The sequence below is a fragment of the Euleptes europaea genome, chromosome 4 (assembly GCF_029931775.1).
Source record: "Euleptes europaea isolate rEulEur1 chromosome 4, rEulEur1.hap1, whole genome shotgun sequence".
In the NCBI taxonomy this organism is placed as follows: Eukaryota; Metazoa; Chordata; class Lepidosauria; order Squamata; family Sphaerodactylidae; genus Euleptes; species Euleptes europaea.
The window spans coordinates 107,855,364-107,876,532 of record NC_079315.1 but is presented as its reverse complement, the minus strand read 5'-3'; the positions used below and the strand labels follow the sequence as shown (position 1 = coordinate 107,876,532).

The following is a 21,169-nucleotide window of genomic DNA, read 5'->3' as shown; positions in this document are numbered from 1 at the left end:
TTCTTAGCCCAAGTACATGCTATGACTTTTGCCTTTTAAATAAAGTTTGACTTTTAAGTCATAGAATCATGGAGTAGGAAGGGACCACCAGGGTCATCTAGTCCAACCCTCTGCACAATGCAGGGAATTCACAACTATCTCCCCCACACACCCCCAGTGACTCCTACTCCATGCCCAGAAGATGGCCGAGATGCCCTCCCTCTCATAATCTGCTTAAGGTCATAGAATCAGCATTGCTGACAGATGGCCATCTAGCCTCTGCTTAAAATCCTCCAGGGAAGGAGCACTTACCATCTCCCGAGGAAGCCTGTTCCACTGAGGAACCGCTCCAACTGTTAGAAAATTCTTCCTAATGTCTAGACGGAAACTTTTGATTTAATTTCAACCCATTGGTTCTGGTCCGACCTTCTGGGGCAACAGAAGACAACTCGGCACCATCCTCTATGTGACAGCCCTTCAAGTATTTGAAGATGGTTATCATATCCCCTCTCGGTCTTCTCCTCTTCAGGCTAAACATACCCAGCTCCTTCAACCTTACCTCGTTTTTCTGTTTATATGGTTGAGCTGCCCAGGACCTGTTATCTAAATTGGCTTTGAGCCTTGCGTAGCTTGTAAGTCACAGTTTGACTACTGTTCTAGTAATAATGACTGTGGTTAAGTATATAAACTACGGTCGGTCATGAAGCAGTGGTATTGCCTTGCTGTGATTGTGGACATGAGTCAGAGGCTGTAAGACTCATAGTTACAACCAGGCGTAAGCTCACACAGGAAACCCAGACAGAAATCCTTGGAAGAGCTTGGACTCCACCCCATCTCTTGAGTTTCTTAAAGAGCTAGAGGCTGAATGGCTAATCTTGAAATTCACTGTAGAGCTTCACCCTTTGCAAATTAACTCTCTGTGTTTGGAGGCACTGGTAAGGGGGTCATCTAAGGCAGTGTTTCTTCAGCTGTGGGCTAGACACCAAAAATGGGTCAAAACCAAGAGGGAGGAGGCTGTGGCTCAGTGGTAGAGCATCTGCTTGGCATGCAAAAGGACCCAGGTTCAATCCCTGGCATCTCCAGTTGAAGGGACCAGGTCGTAGGTGATATGAAAGGCTTCTGACTTGAGACCCTGGAGAGCCGCTGCCAGTCTGGGTAGACAATACGGATCACGATAGACTGGAGGTCTGATTCATTATAAGGCAGACTTGTGTTCATGTGATATATACATTACATTTTAGGGGAGGGGCCGTGGCTCAGTTTGTAGAGCCTCTGCTTGGCATGCAGAAGGTCCCAGGTTCAATCCCCGGCATCTCCAGTTAAAGGGACTAGGCAAGTAGGTGATGGGAAAGACCTCTGTCTGAGACCATGGAGAGCCGCTGCTGGTCTGAGTAGGCAATATTGACTGTGATGAACCAAGGATCTGATTCAGTAGAAGGCAGCTTCATGTGTTCATGTGAGGAGAAAGAACAGGGTGATCAGAGAGGAGACCCTTGGAGGCTTGAAGGCAAATTCGGATTTGCCTCTGTAATGTGCGAAATGGCCATGAAATGTAGTGTGTTGCTTGCTGGGAGACCTTGGGCCCTGACCCTGGCTAGTATTTGGATGGGAGACTTCCAAGGAATACCAGGGTTGTGACACGGAGACAGGCAATGGCAAACCACCTCTGTATGTATCTTGCCTTGAAAACCCTATGGGGCAGCTGGCAAATAAAATAAAAATATACATATGTGTGTATGTATATATATAATTATGATGCTTTTAATTATGATTTGAAGCAACCTTGACCCACAAGGAAAGGTAGAACGGATCTTTCTCCCTCCCTCATCCTGCCTTTCCTTGTGGGTCAAGGTTGTTTCCAAATCGTAATTATGCAAGCATCATATTTAAAAGCTGGCAAAATAAGTAGAGTTGCCAACCTCCAGTGGTGGCTGGAGATCTCCCACTAATACAACTGATCTCAAGGTGAAAGAGATCAGTTCCCCTGGAGAAAATGGCCGCTTTGGCCATTGGACTCTATGACATTGAAGTGCCTCCCCTCTCCAAACCCTTCCCTCCTCAGGCTCTACCCCCAAAATCTCCCTGTAATTCCCAACCCGGAGCTGGCAACTCTGAAAATAAGTCCTAAAATTACTCCCCCACCCCAAGCAATAAAGACAGTTCCTAGTAGGGTCAGTCACTGGCCGGGGCCATTGCTCAGTGATACAACACTTGCTTTGCAAGCAGAAATTTCCATGTAGGCTTGAAATGGCCCATGGTGGTGTCTGAGCAGGTAAATGCTGCATTCTGCAATTCAGACCTGGTTAGGGTTACCGGTTCCAGCTTGCAAAATTCCAAGAGATTTTGGTACAGTGTCTGAAGAAGATGGAGTTTGGGGTGGGAAGGGAGCTCAGCAGGGGCGTAATGCCATACAGAGCTGATCTCTGCAGTCTGGAGTTCAGTTACAACCCTTGGAGAACTTCAGGCCCTACCTAGAAGCTGCCACCCCTGGACCTGGTTCAGCTTTGCCTGACTCTCGTAGGCCTACGTTACTACAAATTTTCATTGTCTAGCACCATTTTTCTTAACAACGCTTGTTAACACATCAGCATTTCAGCAATTGAATTCTGTAGTTACAATGAATTAACCAAACTTATTCTCCGCTCTAGGCAAATATGGAATGATGAGGAAAGGAGAAAACTTCTAGTTAAGCCAGCTTTTATCATGTCATGAAATATGCATTTGTTTGATTTCAGCTCAGGCTGGTTTGTGGTTTACATGGAGAGCAATAACACTTTCTGTGCGGGGAAGAAAGGCAAGCGTTCAATAGAATTTCCTGTCCAATTTTTCCTGTAATGGGCGGTCCTGCCTACAGCTCGTTCCGGCATGCCAGGAAGTGGCCTGAAAGAATGCAAGTTGATGGAGAAATCCCGATTGCTTTTTCCAGGCTCGCCGTACATCAGTTCTTTGAGTGATTCACCATGAAGCCGGATTATTTATTCAAGGCGGGGGGGGGGGAATTACTTGTCTCACCATCTGTCTCACCAACATCCCTATTTGTGACCAATATATTTATGTGTTGGTTCATTAATTTGTTCGTTGATTCATTCTAGCATTTTATATTCTGCCCGATTACCCCCCCAAAAAAACCCAGCTCTTGAAGCAGCTTGCAAAATCTGTTTCAAGAGCCCTGTCTCACAATGCAATTTTAAAAATTCAGCTCAAATGTTATTAAAATCTTTAACAACAAAGCAAAATAAGAACACACACACCTGAAATCCTTAATACCCAAAACAGAGGACCAAAGGCCTCTTTGAAATAGGTAAGGAGCTAGGGTTGGCAACCTCCAGGTACTAGCAGAAGATCTCCTGCTATTACAACTGATCTCCAGCCGATAGGGATCAGTTCCCCTGGAGAAAATGGTCGCTTTGGCCATTGGACTCTATGGCATTGAAGTCCCTCCCCTGCCCAAACCCCACCCTCCTCAGGCTCCACCCAAAAAACCTTCCTCCAGTGGCGAAGAGGGACCTGGCAACCCTATAAGGAGCGTAAGATGGTGACTACAGTCTGCTTTGTGGCATTTCAGAACTAGGCCAAGACATTTTTGCCCTTCCACCATCCTCTGTGTCGTTCTCTTGTGCCCACATCATTGAAATGAACCAGAACTGTGCAGGAGCTCTCTTGTGACATCTTCCCACACAGTTTCGTGGGCCTTCGACAACAGATCCCCATCGAGGGTCAGTGGGAAAGGCGGACAGTCAACAAATCGCCCCCCAGATTTCTGTGTTCCTCTCTGCTGTCCTTTCTGAATCCCAATTAGGTAGCGGTGGGTAGTTCCTCACCTTTCTTCACACCTTTCTTCACATCACCTTTTGGTCACAAATATTGTGTGAATCGTCCCTCGGTCGCTTCCGTTAGGAGCCCCGCGGCACAGAGGGATAAGCTGCAGTACTGCAGTCCAAGCTCTGCTCACGACCTGAGTTCGATCCCGACGGAAGTCGGTTTCAGGTAGCCGGCTCAAGGTTGACTCAGCCTTCCATCCTTCCGAGGTCGGTCAAATGAGTCCCCAGCTTGCTGGGGTTAAAGGGAAGATACTGGCAAACCACCCCGCGAACAAAGTCTGCCTAGTAAACGTCACGATGTGATGTCACCCCATGGGTCAGGAATGACCCCGTGCTTGCACAGGGGACCTTTACCTTTTTTACACTTCCGTTAGTGTGGATGACAAAGCATGAAGGGCTGGATATGCTTAAGAAGAATTACTTGTGTTTTTGGAGAAGGATATCTCAATTGTGGGCCAAAAAAAGATTCTTTCTTCTCCTTTAGCCTCCCCTAGGTGGGATTCAGGATATTCCTCTCAAGGGCTGCCCACAGTTAAGGCAGAGTCGAATATTACTGCCTCAGTGGGGTAGGGCAGATCTCCACTTAGTGACACTCCAAACAAAGGGCTTCAGTTTTAACAGCTCCTTTCTGTGTTCATGGTTCGAATTATGTGAACATTGGCTGGGGCCGCATTACCTGTCCCTGCTGGCTGTGATGGTGTAGCTTTGGGTACTCAGGAGCTTTGAAAACTGTTGTCTACTTGGTGGTGTGTCAAGAGGAGGTTTAAGAATATGGGCACACTTATGCTATATAAATATAAGATATGGGGGAGGGGCCGTGGCTCAGTGGCAGAGCATCTGCTTGACATGCAGAAGTTCCCAGGTTCAATCACTGGCATCTCCAGTTAAAGGGACCAGGCAAGTAGGTGATGTGAAAGACCTCAGCCTGAGACCCTGGAGAGCTGCTGCCGGTCTGAGTAGACAATACTGACTTTGATGGACCAAGGGTCTGATTTAGTAAAAGGCAGCTTCATATGTTCATGTGTTCATGCTTGGAAAATGGTAGCAATGTAACAGCAAGTTCTGTCAGAAGCTAGAAGTATTCAGATGAATGTAAGAGTTTGCGGCTGTCTGATCTGTAGAAGGAGAGCCAGCATGGTGTAGCGGTTAAGAGCCATGAACTCTAATCTGGAGAACCGGGTTGGTTTCCCCACTCATCCATGTGAGCGGTGGAGTCTAATCTGGTGAACCGGGTTGGTTTCCCCACTCCTACACATGAAGCCAGCTGGGTGACCTTGGGCTAGTCACTGTTCTCTGAGAATTCTCTCAGCCCCAACTACCTCACAAGGTGTTCGTTGTGGGGAGAGGAAGGGAAGGAGATTGTAAGCTGGTTTGATTCTCCTTAAAAGGTAGAGAAAATTGGCATATAAAAACCAACTCTCCTTCTTCTCCTTCTTATCCTTCAGGATATAAAAACCAACTCTCCTCCTCCTCCTTCTATAGTACTACAAAGATATGATAAGAAAAGCCCTGTTGGATCAGACCAGTGGTCCAAGTATTCCAGCATTCTGTTTATCATGGTATTCAACCCCTGCGGAACAGCAAACGGCGTAAAAGTAAAGGCCTCCCATGGATGACCTCCCAGCATTTTGAAGGACTTTGATTCATAGGGTCGCCATGAGTCGGAAGCAACTTGACGGCAGTTAACACACACACACATCCAAGCATATGTCCAATAAGCCAGTACATGGAAGGCATGAATGGGGCAGAGGGCCATCCTCTTCCTGTGCCTGCACAGTACCCATTAAATTCATGTGAGTAGGTCACTGGTTTCCCAATAAATAGGAGGCTATAGGAGACCAAAAGGTTATAGCAGAGTTCTGTTACTTACTACTTCCTTTTGCAGGACCGTTAGATGTTAGGGGTACAATGTTGGCCAATTGGCAGGAATTGCTCGTTTTCATTGCTAGTTTGGCATTTCCTAACTTTAATTTTTTTATTATTATTTTATATAAAGAGGGTACAGAATAGAAAAAAAGAGGAAGGGGGAAAGGATTAGATAAAACAAATTTCATCTTCCAAGCCTTAACATAATACTTCATTTTTTTCTTTTTAAAATTTATATTAGCTAAACGTCTTAAAATTCACTAAAATAAAGGAGGATATATTCCGTATCTTAAACCTCTAAAGAAAATCTTACAATTATCTTAAACCTGCAAACCATTAAGTCCTAACTTTATGACTGAATTTTCCACTTTACATATTTGAGTTTTGTCCTCAAATTGTTTGGGGCAGCAGTTATTACAGTATTTGAATTCTGGCTTTCAAAGAACTCGTGGAATAGATTTCGTTTAAATAGATTTCGTTTAAATAGATTTCATTTGATAGGTTCTTTTGTCTCCTTGGCATCTTATAACCAACCTCATGCTTCAGCAAATGTAATTATGATAATCTTGCTTTCGCAATAATCTCAGGCGAAAATAAGATGCATATCCGTTATAACAACGGAATTAAATCTTTTGGATATTTCAAAAGTTGAGTGACCAATCTCAACATCCAGTTTATTTTTAGAACCAGGAAGGTCCTTTAAAAACCAGCGATTGAAGGGCATTGCTTTTGGAAGTTGTAAGGGAAAATTTGGAAATGGCATGTAGAAAAACTTTTTGGGGAAAAAACAAGCTGGGATTTTTAGTGAACAGGACTTGAGATTTCTTGTGTATTGTGAGAGTCCCCAACCTAGCTGGGCAAACCTCGCCAAATCAATTGCTCAGACTTGGATGCAGAAACAAAAGATTTATTGAAGGCTTCAGATAGAGGAGACAGGCTCATGGATTCAAAGTTGCGAGTGACTAGCTTATCGGGGTTACAGTATTTATCTACTACAGGGCACGAAGGTTCACACGCATGGGAGACATGGGAGGTTACAAGGCAAACCGGTGCAGCATAAAACATCAAACAGTCCTAGAGAGACAGTGAGGGCTATCTGCATTTCAAGGCCGGACTCAGCCCGAGGGAGTGAAGGCAGAAAGCACAGCAGGGGAGGAGGGGTGGCACCTGGGCAAGAAGGACGAGGCGGGGGACTCAGGAAGATACACAGAGGTGCGAACTGCTTGTATGAGTTCAAAGGGGTAGAGATAGAAACAGATAGGAGCCAAAACCAGATGGCCCTCACATTCTGCCCCCCTTAAGGCCCCCCTCCCGCGAGTTCGGGAGGTCGAGGCTTCTCGGGATAAGCGCAATGGAATTCGTGTACGAGCCGGGGGGCGGCCATATGGGGGGCTGCAACCCATTCGTCGTGCGCGGCGCCTAGATGTTTCCACCGAACAAAGTAAAACAGCTTTCCCTTTTTCCACTTGGAATCCAAGACCTTGGATACTTCCATGTGGGTATCTCCTCCCACAACAGTGGGCACTTCTGGCTTAGAAGGGGGGTGGAACTGGGGAGCGGAGACAAACGGTTTGAGCAGACTGATGTGAAAAACGGGGTGTACCCCGCGAAGAGTTTTGGGAAGGTCCAGCTCCGCAGTTACCTCGTTAATTACCCGAGTAATGGGGAAGGGGCCCACATAACGGTCGCTGAGTTTTTTACAGGGTCGGAGGGAACGCAGATTTTTCGTGGAAAGATAAACCTGTTCCCCCACCCGGAGTTCCCATCCCTGTGACCGGTGTTTGTCAGCCTGTTCCTTGTATTTCCGCTTGGCCCGTTCAAGGTTCTTCTGTAGCCAGGGCCAAGTGGAACTGACCGCCTGCACCCATTCCTGCATCTCGGGCACTGCCTCGAGTTCGGGGGAGACAGGGGCGGCACCGAAAGGGCCGAAATCGGTTCCGTATACCACACGGAAAGGACTAAACCCTGTGGAGGAGTGGGGGGCGTTGTTGTATGCGTATTCGGCGAAGGGTAACAGGTCCACCCAGTCATCCTGATGGTAATTAACATAACATCGGAGATAGCACTCGACCACGGCATTCACCCGTTCGGTTTGGCCATCAGTTTGCGGGTGGTAGGCAGACGAGAGACCCTGTTCCCCCACCCCCATAAGCTTCAGGAAGGCCCGCCAGAATTTGGCAACGAACTGGGCCCCTCTGTCGGAGAGGACCTTCCTAGGAATCGAGTGAAGCCTGAGGACATGGGTGACGAACATTTTGGCCAACCCCTGCGCCGACGGGAGCCCAGCGCAGGGGACAAAGTGGACCTGCTTGGAGAAGAGGTCTGTAACAACCCACAGTACGGTTTTGGCCCTGCTGGGGGGTAGATCGGTGATGAAATCCATGGCGATCACCTCCCATGGCCGGGTGGGGATCTCCAGAGGTTTCAGAAGCCCTGGGGTTTTGCCCCCCCCTGTTTTTGGCGGTGGCGCATATGGGACAACTGCGAACGTACAATTCTACATCCCCTCTCATGCCCGGCCACCAGAACTGCCGCCGTACCAAATGCAACGTCTTGACAAACCCAAAGTGACCGGCCAGCTTGGCTCCGTGGACCAGTCCCAAAACCTCCCTGCGAAGAGAGGCTGGGACATAGAGTTTCCCTTCCTGCACCCACCAGGACTCTTGCTGTTCCATACCGGAAGGGAGCGTCTGCTGCTCCGCTTCCTGTAGGGACGCTTCCCGGAGGCGTTGCTGGAAAGCCTCCGGGATTCCCTTGAGCGAGGGACCACTGGGGTGGCGGGTTTGAGACCGGGTGGAGACCGCCAAACCCGGGATCTCTCCCCTTTGCTCAGGAGTGAATAGAGAGTCCACAGGACGGTCAAAATCGTTGCGGTACTGGGGCAGTCGGGATAGAGCATCTGCTAGGGCGTTTTCCTTGCCGGGTACGTGTTTGAGGGTGAACCGAAATTTGGCAAAGAATTGGGCCCAACGTATTTGCTTGGCGTTGAGTTTTCTAGCCCCTTTGAGAGCCTCCAGATTCTTGTGATCAGTACACACTTCAAACGGGAATTCTGCCCCCTCTAGAAAATGCCTCCACACAGTGAGGGCGTGCTTTACTGCCGCGGCTTCTTTCTCCCAGATGGCCCAGTTGATTTCGGACTGGGTAAACTTCTTGGAGAAATAGGCGCATGGCTTTAAAGCGCCACTTTCGTCCCGCTGCAGGAGGGCCCGTCCCATAGCTACATCGGATGCGTCCACCTGGACCACAAACGGTTTGGTGCAGTCCGGGTGGGCCAGGACCGGTTCGGACGAGAAGAGTAGCTTCAAGTCCTCAAAAGCCTGTTGGCAGGGAGGGGACCACTGCAGTCGGGCCGAAGGCAAGGCGGCATTGGCACCCTTTCCCTTAGTACGCAGAAGGGAAGTGAGAGGAAGAGCCACTTGCGCAAAGTTGGGAATGAAATTGCGGTAGAAGTTGGCGAACCCCAGGAACTGCTGCAGTTGCTTGCGCGTAGTAGGGGGTTCCCAATCTCGCACAGCCTGAACCTTTCCGGGGTCCATTTCCAACCCCTGGTGGGAGATTACATAGCCTAGAAAGGTAATGGAAGGCTGGTGGAATTCACACTTAGACACTTTGGCATATAACTTGTGGTCCCGTAACCGCTGGAGGACCTCCCGCACCAGCCGGACATGCTCTTCCATGGTTTCAGAATAAATGAGTATATCGTCCAAAAATACCACCACCCCGCGAAACAACAAATCATGTAACACTTCATTGATTAACTGCATGAACACACTCGGAGCCCCAGAAAGTCCGAACGGCATGACTAAATACTCAAACATGCCAAAACAGCTCGAAAAAGCCGTTTTTGGTTCGTCCCCCTCTTTTATGCGAATGCGGTGATAGGCTTCCACTAAATCCAGTTTGGTGAAAATCCGGCCCTCCTTCAATTGTGCTAGCAGGTCTGGAATGAGAGGGAGGGGGTAAGCGTTAGACTGCGTGACAGCGTTGAGCCTCCGAAAGTCAATACATAGTCTTAAGTCTCCCGTTTTCTTTTTGACAAAAAAGGCGGGGGCGGAGTACGGAGCTTTGGAGGGGCGGATGAAGCCCCTCGCCAAGTTAGTGTCCAAATAGTCCCGCAACACTGCCTTTTCACTGGGGCTCATGGGGTACACCTTTCCCTTGGACAACTTTCCGTCTCCAACTATTTCAATCGCACAGTCGGTCTCCCGGTGCGGTGGCAGTTCGTCACATTCCCGCACATCAAACACATCCGAATATTGGGAGTATTCCGAGGGTAGGTTGGGGGTATTGGAAACGGGTCCTGGGGAACCCACTAGGGCGGCCGCCGGGGTCCCGGTCATGCGGTCCCTGTCATGCATGGCGCAGGGATCCTCTGGGAAGGTAAGGGTCCGCTTGACCCAATCAATAGAAGGGTTGTGGCCCCGCAGCCAGTTCATTCCCAGTACTACAGGGGCAACTATGGGAGCAATGGTAAAGTACAGCTGTTCCCAATGCTCCCCTACAGTCATGACTATCGCGGTAGTCCGGTGAGTGACAGGTCCCTTTTTAAAGTCACTCCCGTCCATCTGGGAGAAGCGGAGGGGACCCGGGAGGCGCTTGCGGCGGACTTGTAATTTCCGGGCCGCCTCCTCACTAATCAAAGTGCGGGCGCACCCCGAGTCCACGAGCGCGGGGAATTCTAAAACTGGGCCCCCCTTGGGTAGTGAGAGGTGGACCCGGATATAAACATTATCTTCTTGGGCGCTTACCATCGGTGGAGCTCCTTGCACAAGGGACGGTGCGGTCTGCTGCGGAGCCCCCCTTACAGCAGACCGACGGCGTTTTTTGCCGGCACATCCCACTCTTCCTCCTTGCTGGACGAGGTATTTGTAATCCGTGACTCGGCAGAGTCAGAGGTTGCACTGGCAATCTGGGGTCCCGATGGACCGGTCGAACTGGCGATCCCATCCAGGGCGTGCGCGTGTAGTGCCGAGGGGGTGCTCCGTCGTCCTGGAGCGTTGCTTCGGCGTCGCAGCTGACCCTCTGCGGGGGCTTTCTCTGGTTCGCTCGGGACGGGGCGAGTAGAAGCCGGGCGTCCGGAGTGGGATGGGCATTGGGAGGCGAAGTGACCCTTTCCTCCACAGACCAGGCACACCCCTGCTTCGAAGCGCTTGCGGCGCTCCGCTGGCGTGGGGCCGCCCCCACCTGGGGTGCGAGGGTCCCGGATCCCACTTGCTTTGTCTCCTCTTGGTTTGAAGTCGCGGCCGGAACGTTGCTTGGACAGGTTCAGGAGCTGCTTCCGATTTTCGATATCGGCAGCGTGGCGCACCCAACCCTCCACGTCAGGGGGGTTGCCTTGCATAAAGGCCCAATGCTGCAGGTCCGGGTTTAGGCCCTCCCTGAACAACTGCACCCGGGAAGCCTCACTCCAGTCCAGGATCCGACTCGACAGGGACTGGAACTCGCTCGCATACTGCGCCACTGACTTGGCCCCTTGGCGTAGCTGCATCAGAGCGGCTTTGGCCCGCTCTCCCAGGTTCGGGTCCTCGAACCGGTTACGGAGTGCGATCATAAAGTCATCCAAACTCCGTAGCACAGGGGAGCGGAGCTCGTACTGTAACACCATCCACGCGGCCGCTTCGCCTTGCAGGAGGGAGGCCACATACTGGACCTGAGACTCCTCGGAAGTAAAGGTCCTGCCCTGCTCCCGCATGAAAATGTCCACTTGGACCATGAAAAAGGTCAACTGGTCCCCCGACCCATCATACGTGATTTTCAAGTCCCGGCGGGCCGGGGTGCTGGGAGGAGGCGCGGGGGGAGCCGCCGGTGTCCCATCCGGAGGGTTACCCGGCGGGGGCTGTACCTTCAGCGCGTCCATGGCCGCGGCCATCTCCTCCAAGCTGCATGGCATCTATGCGCTCCACCATCGCTTGGCGTTCCTCCTGCCACTGTCTCCGCTCCTCATCCATCAGAGCGTCCCGACGAGCGGGGTCGTCCTCGAACCCCGTACCAGTTAAGGCCAAGCGGCGGTGCTTTGCCTCAGTCCGGGAAAGCGACCAACCTTTCGGCGAATCCAGCCAAGTGTTAAAGGTGGTCTTGGGACGCGTGCCCGGTCCCGGGCCCGGTCGGGGCGCACCTGGCACCTTCTGGTCCGGTTTGTCCTTCGGGGCCGGCTTGTCCGGGGCACCGCTCCCATCCGGCGAGGCCGGAGGGGTAGTTTTTTCCTCGTCGGCTGACATAGCTGTCCCGTAGGGTACAGATGCAGAACGAAGAGGCAAAGACTCGCAACTTAATGTGAGAGTCCCCAACCTAGCTGGGCAAACCTCGCCAAATCAATTGCTCAGACTTGGATGCAGAAACAAAAGATTTATTGAAGGCTTCAGATAGAGGAGACAGGCTCATGGATTCAAAGTTGCGAGTGACTAGCTTATCGGGGTTACAGTATTTATCTACTACAGGGCACGAAGGTTCACACGCATGGGAGACATGGGAGGTTACAAGGCAAACCGGTGCAGCATAAAACATCAAACAGTCCTAGAGAGACAGTGAGGGCTATCTGCATTTCAAGGCCGGACTCAGCCCGAGGGAGTGAAGGCAAAAAGCACAGCAGGGGAGGAGGGGTGGCACCTGGGCAAGAAGGACGAGGCGGGGGACTCAGGAAGATACACAGAGGTGCGAACTGCTTGTACGAGTTCAAAGGGGTAAAGATAGAAACAGATAGGAGCCAAAACCAGATGGCCCTCACATGTATAAGCTACAAACTTGATCCTGGCACCCCACTTTCCCTTGTGCAAATTGTGACTTTGGAGCATTAAGCAGTTGCCTTTAGTGTTAAAATGATTTAACCTGGTATCATGGTTAGATATAAATAGGCTCCATAATGGATGGTGCCAAACTAAGTTGTTGTTTTTAAGGAGTTCTCTCATTTGCTAGGATAGGCTAGGAAACGTTGGAGACAAAGCCCTATGAGGAAAGGCTGAGGGATCTGGGAATGTTTCATCTGGAGAAGAGGAGGTTGAGGGGAGACATGATTGCTCTCTTTAAGCATTTGAAGGGCTGTCACTTAGAGGAGGGCAGGGAGCTGTTCCTGTTGGCAGCAGAGGATAGGACTCACAATAGTGGGTTTAAATTGTGGGCGGAAAGGTACCGGCGGGATATTAGGGGAAATTTTTTACGGTAAGAATTGTTCAACAGTGGAATCAGCTACCTAGGGAGGTGGTGAGCTCTCCCTCAGTGACAGGCTTTAAGACGAGGCTGGACAAGTACTTGTCAGGGATGCTCTAGGCTGATCCTGGATTAAGCAGGGGGTTGGACTAGATGGCCTGTATGGCTCCTTCCAACTCTATGATTCTATTTAATAGGAGATAGTTGGCGTACCCCTGACCTGGATGGCCCAGGCTAGCCTGATCTCGTCAGATCTCAGAAGCTAAGCAGGGTCAGCCCTGGTTAGTACATAAGAAAGGCCCTACTGGATTAGACCAAGGCCCATCAAGTCCAGCAGTCTGTTCACACAGTGGCCAACCAGGTGCCTCTAGGAAGCCACAAACAAGACGACTGCAGCAGCACCATCCTGCCTGTGTTCCACTGCACCCAATATAACAGGCATGCTCCTCTGATATTAGAGAGAGAATAGGTATGCAGCATGACTAGTATCCATTTTAACTAATAGCCATGAATACCCCTTTCCTCCATGAATATGTCCACTCCCCTCTTAAAGCCTTCCTAGTTGGCAGCCATCATCACATTCCCGGGGCAGGGAGTTCCACAATTTAACTATGCGTTGTGTGAAAAAACACTTCCTTTTATCTGTTTTGAATCTGTCACCCTCCAGCTTCAACAGATGACCTCGCGTTCTAGTATTATGGGAGAAGGAGAAAAAGTTCTCCCTGTCCACTCTCTCCAAACCATGCATAATTTTATAGACCTCTAACATGTCACCCCTTAGCCGCCTTCTTTCCAAGCTAAACAGCCCTAAGCGTCTTAACCGCTCCCCAGAAGGCAGTTGCTCTAGTCCCCTAATCATTTTGGTTGCTCTTTTCTGCACCTTCTCGAGCTCTGTAATATCCTTTTTTAGGTGCGGTGACCAGAACTAGTATTTGGATGGGAGACCACCAAGGAAGTCCAGGGTTGCTATATTGAGAAAGGCACTGGCAACCCACCTCTGTTAGTCTCTTGCTATGATACCCTAAAAGGGGTCACCATAAGTCGGCTGCGACTTGAAGGCACTTTACACACACACACACACACACAGTTGGCATACACGTTATTGTCTTCAATTGCTATGAGCATTCATGCATCTCTGTGTTAAAATTGAGCTGTTCTCTATTTGGCTCAGTGCTGAATCACTGCATTAAGTTGACATTAAGACGTCACAAAATTGGTCATTCCAGCTTGGAATTAGATTTGGAAAACGGGGCTTTTGTTCGGGATGAATTCTTGTTGTACTTTGGTTACTTAGACCCTTCTTGCACTGTCTTTGTTGTTTGCACACAAACATTCTTTCTTTCTTGTAGACTGTAGACTGTAAAGAAACTTTGTAGTTGTAGACTGTAAAGAAACGTCCTCTACTCTAGAATTCACCGCAATAATTCAATACTTGGAACTGATACTGTCAATGAGCTGGGACCAGGCTGCAAGTTTCTAGCTAGAAAACAGGAAAACTACATAAGATTAGTCATCTCTCTCCTGAGGCCAGAGCACTCCAGAGCTTAATAAAACAAATGGCTCTAGCCAAAATAAAGAACAAATGGTTTACCATCACACCTTGCAGGAATTTCATATCTACTAGGGCAGCAAAAAGTCTAGATAGTAATTTCTTCCTCTTGGGAACAAAGTTCAGTACTTACTCCAGAGGGGCATGGATTCTTTAAAGGGGAGAGTATAAATTTTCAGGACATGAGGAAGAAGCTCTCTTCGAGTTGGGCTGTTACTCTTGTGCTCTTATATCTCGTATGGGCATAGGTCATGAAGGACTAACCCTTTATCTAGGGACTCAATCTTAACCTTGTGTCAAGGGACAATGGGAGAAGTCCCAACTCTGAGAACTAAGGTAATATGGTAATCATAGGCTTTCAAATGTTGCAGCTTCAAGATTTCATAGCCTATCCTAGCAACAACTACAGCAGGATTATATAGAGTTTATGGTAAACAGATTGTGGGTTTTCACCATTTCTTTGTATCCTTGTTCAGCCTGATGCCTGAACAGACCATGTGTACTCTTTTTGTTTATTAAACTTCCTTAAACTTTGAATGATCAAAGACTTACCTCTATAAACACACCATGCCCATTTCATCTTGCCTTTCCGAAGAGCACTGAAGGGGAGGGGCAGGGGTTGAGCTTGCTATGCCTGAAGTACAAAAGTGTGATAGACTGTCCCTGCGCTAGCTAATATGAGTGAACCAGGAGACGTAGCAAATAGGTGGAGCCTCTAAATAGCGGTGTAGATACAGAGTGCCAGATGTACAAATTCATCTAGCAGGATTTGTTGGTGGCAGTGTTTACCCAAGGAGAAGTTGATAACCCCCCAGAAGTAAGGGAAACGGTTGCTTGCCTTGCTGGCAGGACTATCCCAATCTCTCAGGACCTGAGGGAATGGAACTTGCAAGTCTGTCCTTCACATAGGTAGATTAGCTCAGTTACCAAATTTCTCCTTGTGGCAACTCACGAGTCTGAAGTTGAGAGACCCCCAAAGATCTCTTGTTTTGAACCATGGTGTTTGGATGGAAGTTTCCATTAAAATATCCCCCTTTCCATCTCATGGGTTCTCCATTTCTCCTTTGCAAGTATTCTCACAGACTGATTGTGCCACCTTATAGGCCAGCAGGTATGCAAATTTGCTTGGGGCCCTATGCGTGCATGGAGGGGCCCTATGCATGCACCCCATCCACCTGCTTTGGGGTAAAGCTCATATCTCTGCTGTGAAACGGCAGCCATCAGCTTGTCAGCCCTACAGTTACTGATTTTTATTGACACATGTGGAATTTGGCTGCTGGTCCAGAAGCCCAGTGTGGAGGCATCTGTTTGTAAATGCAGAAGTGTTATCGAAGGTGAATTTTCTATCCTGTATTGCTTGCAAGGCTATCCGTCAAGACGGACTGGAAGAAGAATGGTACTTACCAGTGAATCCATTCCCCCCTCCACTTGTAGGAGGAAGGTCTGATATATGAAATTTCCATGTCCTTTGCAAATATAGATGAAAAGACCGGTTCAGCCATGCGTCCTTCTGTGTTCAGAGCTGGAAACTGAATTTATGTCTTCATAATTGTATCCCAAACTAGCCCGATCTTGTTGAAATCTCAGAAGTGAAGCAGGGTTGGCCCTGGTTAGTATTTGGATGGGAGGCCACCAAGGAATGCCAGGGTCATGATGTAGAGGCAGGCAATGGCAAACTACCTCTGAAGGTGTCTTGCCTTGAAAACCCTACACGGTCACCATAAGTCAGCTACAGCTTGGTGGCAAAAAAACAAAACCTGTATCCACCATTTGCTGTTTCTGATCAGGTTTTTCCCTTGTGGTTTTCCTTATGCTTGGAGAAGTGGGAATGTGGCCTTCCATTTAAAATTTGTTTGCCTCCTGTCCCTGGAGAGAAATATATCTTTCTCTTTTGAGACTGTTCATCTACAGGAAACGGTGAGAGAAAAGCTTTGCTAATAAGTATCCAATCCTCCCATTAGCAGCATCATATGATCAGGTTACTCTGGGCTTGATCAGGTTACTCTGGGGAGGGGCCACGGCTCAGTGGTAGAGCCTCTGCTTGGCATGCAGAAGGTCCCAGGTTCAGTCCCCGGCCTCTCCAGTGAAAGGGACTAGGCAGGTAGGTGATGCGAAAGACCCGTGCCTGAGACCCTGGAGAGCCGCTGCCAGTGAGTAGACAATACTGACTTTGATGGACCAAGGGTCTGGTTCAGTATAAGGCAGCTTCATGTGTTCATGTGTAAATAGATTCCCATATATTATCAATGGAAAAAAACAGAGAATTCAATATATGTAAGTATTGCACAGTGAAGACTGGGAGAAGGAGGAGGCTGTGGCTAGATAGCAGAGCGGAAGGTTCCAGGTTCAGTCCCTAGCATCTCCAGTTAAAGGATCTCAGGTAGCATGTACTGTGAAATAACTTCCTTTCCCTGAGATCCTGGGGAATCACTGCTGGTTAGAGTAGACAGTACTGAGATAGATGGCCGTGGTGTCTGAGTCCGTATAAGGAAACTTTATATAAAGAATATATCCTGATGGGTAGCCGTGTTAGTCTGTCTGTAGTAGTAGAAAAGAGCAAGAGTCTAGTAGCACCTTAAAGACTTTAACAAAATTTTTGGCAGGGTATGAGCTTTCATGAGTCACAGCTCACTTCTTCAGATACAGCTAAAATGTGAGTCCATCTATCCTTAAGTAGAGAATTCACACACCCAATGGCAATAGCATGTAATTGTCAATGCCAGGTAAATGACATTAGCAGGCGTGACTGGATCAGGTGAGATATGCATAGGGATAGTAGGTGTGGAGAAATCAGCATTGGTCATTTACCTAGTATTGACATTTACATGCGATTGCCATTGGGTGTGTGAATTCACTCTTTTCTACTTAAGGATAGATGGATTCACATTCTAGCTGTATCTGAAGAAGTGAGCTTTAACTCACTAAAGCTCATAACCCGCCAGAAATAAAGAACGTATGTTTGTATGAGATTCTAACATGTTCTGGAAGAACTTCATGTTATTAATCAGGGCACCCTAAAATGAGTAATGGATGGGGATGAGATGTTTGATGGAACTCCATATTGTAGTACTCATATAAAACATCTGTTCATTTTGTAGATTTACTTCTAAACAATTAACGTGACCATGGGAGATATGAAGACCCCAGACTTTGATGACCTCCTTGCGGCATTTGACATCCCAGATATGGTTGACCCTAAAGCTGCCATTGAATCTGGACATGATGATCATGAAAGCCACATAAAGCAGAACGTACACACTGATGATGATTCCCATGCGCCCTCGTCATCAGATGTAGGTGTAAGTGTCATTGTGAAAAACGTGCGGACTATCGATTCTTCTGAAGGAGGAGAGAAAGATGGCCATCATTCCACAGGCAATGGTTTGCATAACGGGTTTCTAACTGTATCGTCTCTAGAAGGTTATAATAAAGAGGAAGGGAAATCTCTGAAGGATGAAAGCTCTGTTTCAGAAACTACGCTCAAAGAGTCTGCCTTCAACCAGTTTAGTCCTATCTCAAGTGCAGAAGAGTTTGATGATGATGAAAAAATTGAGGTGGATGATCCTCCAGATAAAGAAGAAATGCGTGGGAACTTTAGAGCAAATGTATTAACAGGTTCTGTCTCCCAGCAGGAGTATGAGAAGCTAAAGGTACTTGGAGGAGAAAATCTCATTAAACCTGGAGTTGCAGGTTCAGGTAATGCAGATAAAAACAAAGTTGTTAAAAGAGACTCTGAGGCAAACTCAACGTCTTTAGGTATGTACGAACCTTTTAAAACAAGGAAAATCGATGATAAGCTGCTTAAAGAAAATTCTGAAAAACTACTTGAAAATAGGGCGCTCGACGGGAAAATGGGCACAGAAAAAGGAGAAGTAACTCTTGCCAGTGTTTCACAGTCTAAAGCGAAATCGTCGGCAAAACTTTCCTCGTGTATTGCTGCAATTGCAGCGCTTAGTGCTAAAAAAGCAGCAACGGACACTGGTAAAGACCCACAGTCAAATTCAAGAGAATCTTCTTCATTGCCGAAAGATATGAATGAAAGCCCTCGGGCCATAGACAAATCACCCGAATCCCAGAGTCTCATTGACTGTGCTAAAAAATCCTCAGCGAAACAGCCTGATAGTCCTAGGAGTGTATCGAGTGAAAACAGCAGTAAAGGGTCTCCATCCTCTCCGGCAGGCTCAACACCAGCAATTCCAAAAGTCCGCATAAAAACCATCAAGACATCATCTGGGGAAATCAAGAGAACGGTTACAAGAGTGTTGCCGGAAATTGATTTGGACAGTGGGAGGAAACCGGACCAAACTGGTTCCATGGTTGCTTCTATGACATCGCTGTTGTCCTCCCCAACCTCTGCAGTCCTTTCTTCTCCCCCGAGGGCACCCCTTCAGTCAACAGTTGTCGCCAACGCCGTCGCATCGGCGGAACTTGCTCCCAAACAGGTCACCATTAAGCCTGTGGCTACTGCTTTTCTTCCAGTATCGGCCGTTAAGACGGCAGGGTCACAAGTTATCAATTTGAAGCTGGCGAACAACACGACAGTAAAAGCCACAGTAATATCCGCTGCGTCGGTGCAGAGTGCCAGCAGTGCCATTATCAAAGCTGCCAACGCGATACAGCAGCAGACTGTTGTGGTGCCAGCGTCAAGCCTTGCCAGTGCAAAACTTGTGCCAAAGACGGTCCATCTTGCCAACCTTAATCTACTGCCTCAAAGTGCTCAGACCACCTCCGAACTTCGCCAAGTGCTCACGAAACCTCAGCAACAGATCAAGCAGGCAATAATTTCTGCGGCAGCTTCGCAGCCTTCTAAAAAAGTGTCTCGCGTCCAGGTGGTGTCGTCTTTACAGAGCTCGGTTGTTGAAGCTTTCAACAAGGTGCTCAGCAGTGTTAACCCCGTCCCAGTTTACATCCCGAACCTCTGCCCTCCTGCAAATGCAGGCATCACTTTGCCCACGCGCGGTTACAAGTGTCTGGAGTGCGGCGACTCATTTGCTCTTGAAAAGAGTCTGACGCAACACTACGACAGGAGGAGCGTGCGGATCGAGGTCACCTGCAATCATTGCACAAAGAACCTGGTTTTCTACAACAAGTGCAGCCTCCTCTCCCATGCTCGGGGACATAAGGAGAAAGGGGTTGTAATGCAGTGTTCCCATTTGATTCTGAAACCGGTTCCAACAGATCAAATGATCATTTCCCCGGCGAGCAATACTTCCATTGCGTCTGTTCTTCAGAGCCCCATTGGTGTGGGCACCCATACTGTAACAAAGATACAGTCCGGCATAACCGGGACAGTCATATCGGCTCCAGCGAGCACTCCCGTTCCTCCAGCTATGCCTCTAGATGAAGACTCATCAAAGCTATGCCGGCATAGCCTGAAGTGTTTGGAGTGTAATGAAGTTTTCCAAGACGAGACATCTCTAGCTACGCACTTCCAGCATGCTGCAGACTCAAGTGGACAAGTACAGTATCTCACATTTTGCATATACATGGGCAATTTTGTACTTCTTCCTGTTTTCTTTTCCATTTTGATAATTCCAAATGGGTAGCTCTGCAAAGTCTGTGGCAGCAGCAAGATAAAACCAGAGTTTGGTGGCATCTTAAAAACTACCAAAATTTATTCCAGCTTTCTCTGGAATAAATTTTGTTAGCCTTTAAGGTTTCACTGGATTCCAGTATTATTCTTTGGTGTCTTTTTTGTTGTTGAGAAAAGTGTCGAAAGATTGCAAAAGTGTTTGTTTTTTTTAAATCGGGAGGGAAGGGGTAAGGCATGAAGCATTTAGAAATTGAAAGGCTACTTTAGTTATTTGTTTAAAGAACATAATGCTCTTAAGAACTCTTTACTAGCTTCTTAAGTGATGCTTCTATTGCATTGAACCGATAATATCAGGGAGATGCTTTATCTAACTGTTTGGATTTTGATCCTGGCCCATGCTAAAAACTCGGGGTGGTGTACAACAGTGTAAAAGCTAAGGCCAGCCTAACTCGCAAACATATAAAAACCTCTTACCAAATCCCAAGGACTGTGGGTGAAATCCATTACTGTGGAGGTTGCCGTGGAGTTCTTCTCATTTCTGTTGAAATACAGAAGCAGCTATGATTCTCAAGATATCAGGCGCTTTCACACATGCCGAATAATGCACTTTCAATCCACTTCCAATGCGCTTTGCAGATGGATTTTACTGAGTGAGTCGGCAAAATCCACTTGCAAACTATCATTAAAGCATATTGAAGGTGGATGGAAAGTGTATTATTCAGCATGCGTGAAAGCGCCCATATAGTCTCCAGATACGTAATCTGGAAGTGCCAGTAAAATGAATCCAGACTGCAGACTGTGCAAGTAAGACCATAGCAGTGACGTCCTCTTTCAGCAGCATAAACGATGACCAGTCTCTTCCATGTTCCACATTGGAGCTGTGTTTGTGACCCAAAATCCTCACCAGGGTCTTGGTTCTTGGATACTGCCCTGTACTTGTGTATCCAGGAGACCTGAGGCTCATCTGAGCCTCTCATGACTCTGAGTAGTAGCCCAAGATAGTCCATGAATGCCCAAGAAAACCCAGGAACTTGGGTCGTTTATGCATGGGAGTTTTACCCGAGGTTTGTTGCTCACTGGACCCACACTTTCCTGTTGGGAAGCTATGCACCAGCAGTCTCCAAGCTCAAATCAAGTCCCCGCCCCTTGAAATGCTGCTTTGTAATTGGCTTACTTTGTAGAGCTTAATGTGAGAAAAAATCCCCCCCAAAAACCCAATTGCTGCATAAAAAAGCATTTTAAGAATAAAAAACAAAAACCAGAAATCTGACGGGA

At 48.1% G+C, this 21,169-nt stretch overlaps 1 protein-coding gene across 1 annotated transcript in view; it reads left to right on the top strand.

The window, feature by feature from the left end:
- The first annotated feature begins 17,478 nt into the window (after positions 1 to 17,478).
- ZNF532 (zinc finger protein 532) overlaps positions 17,479 to 21,169 on the top strand; it is a 31,351-nt gene continuing 27,660 nt past the window's right edge. Inside the window, exon 1 of the mRNA XM_056848285.1 lies at positions 17,479 to 19,820. Within this exon, the coding sequence (XP_056704263.1) occupies positions 17,487 to 19,820 (2,334 nt within the window). The 5' untranslated portion in view covers positions 17,479 to 17,486. The remainder of the gene's footprint in view (positions 19,821 to 21,169) is intronic.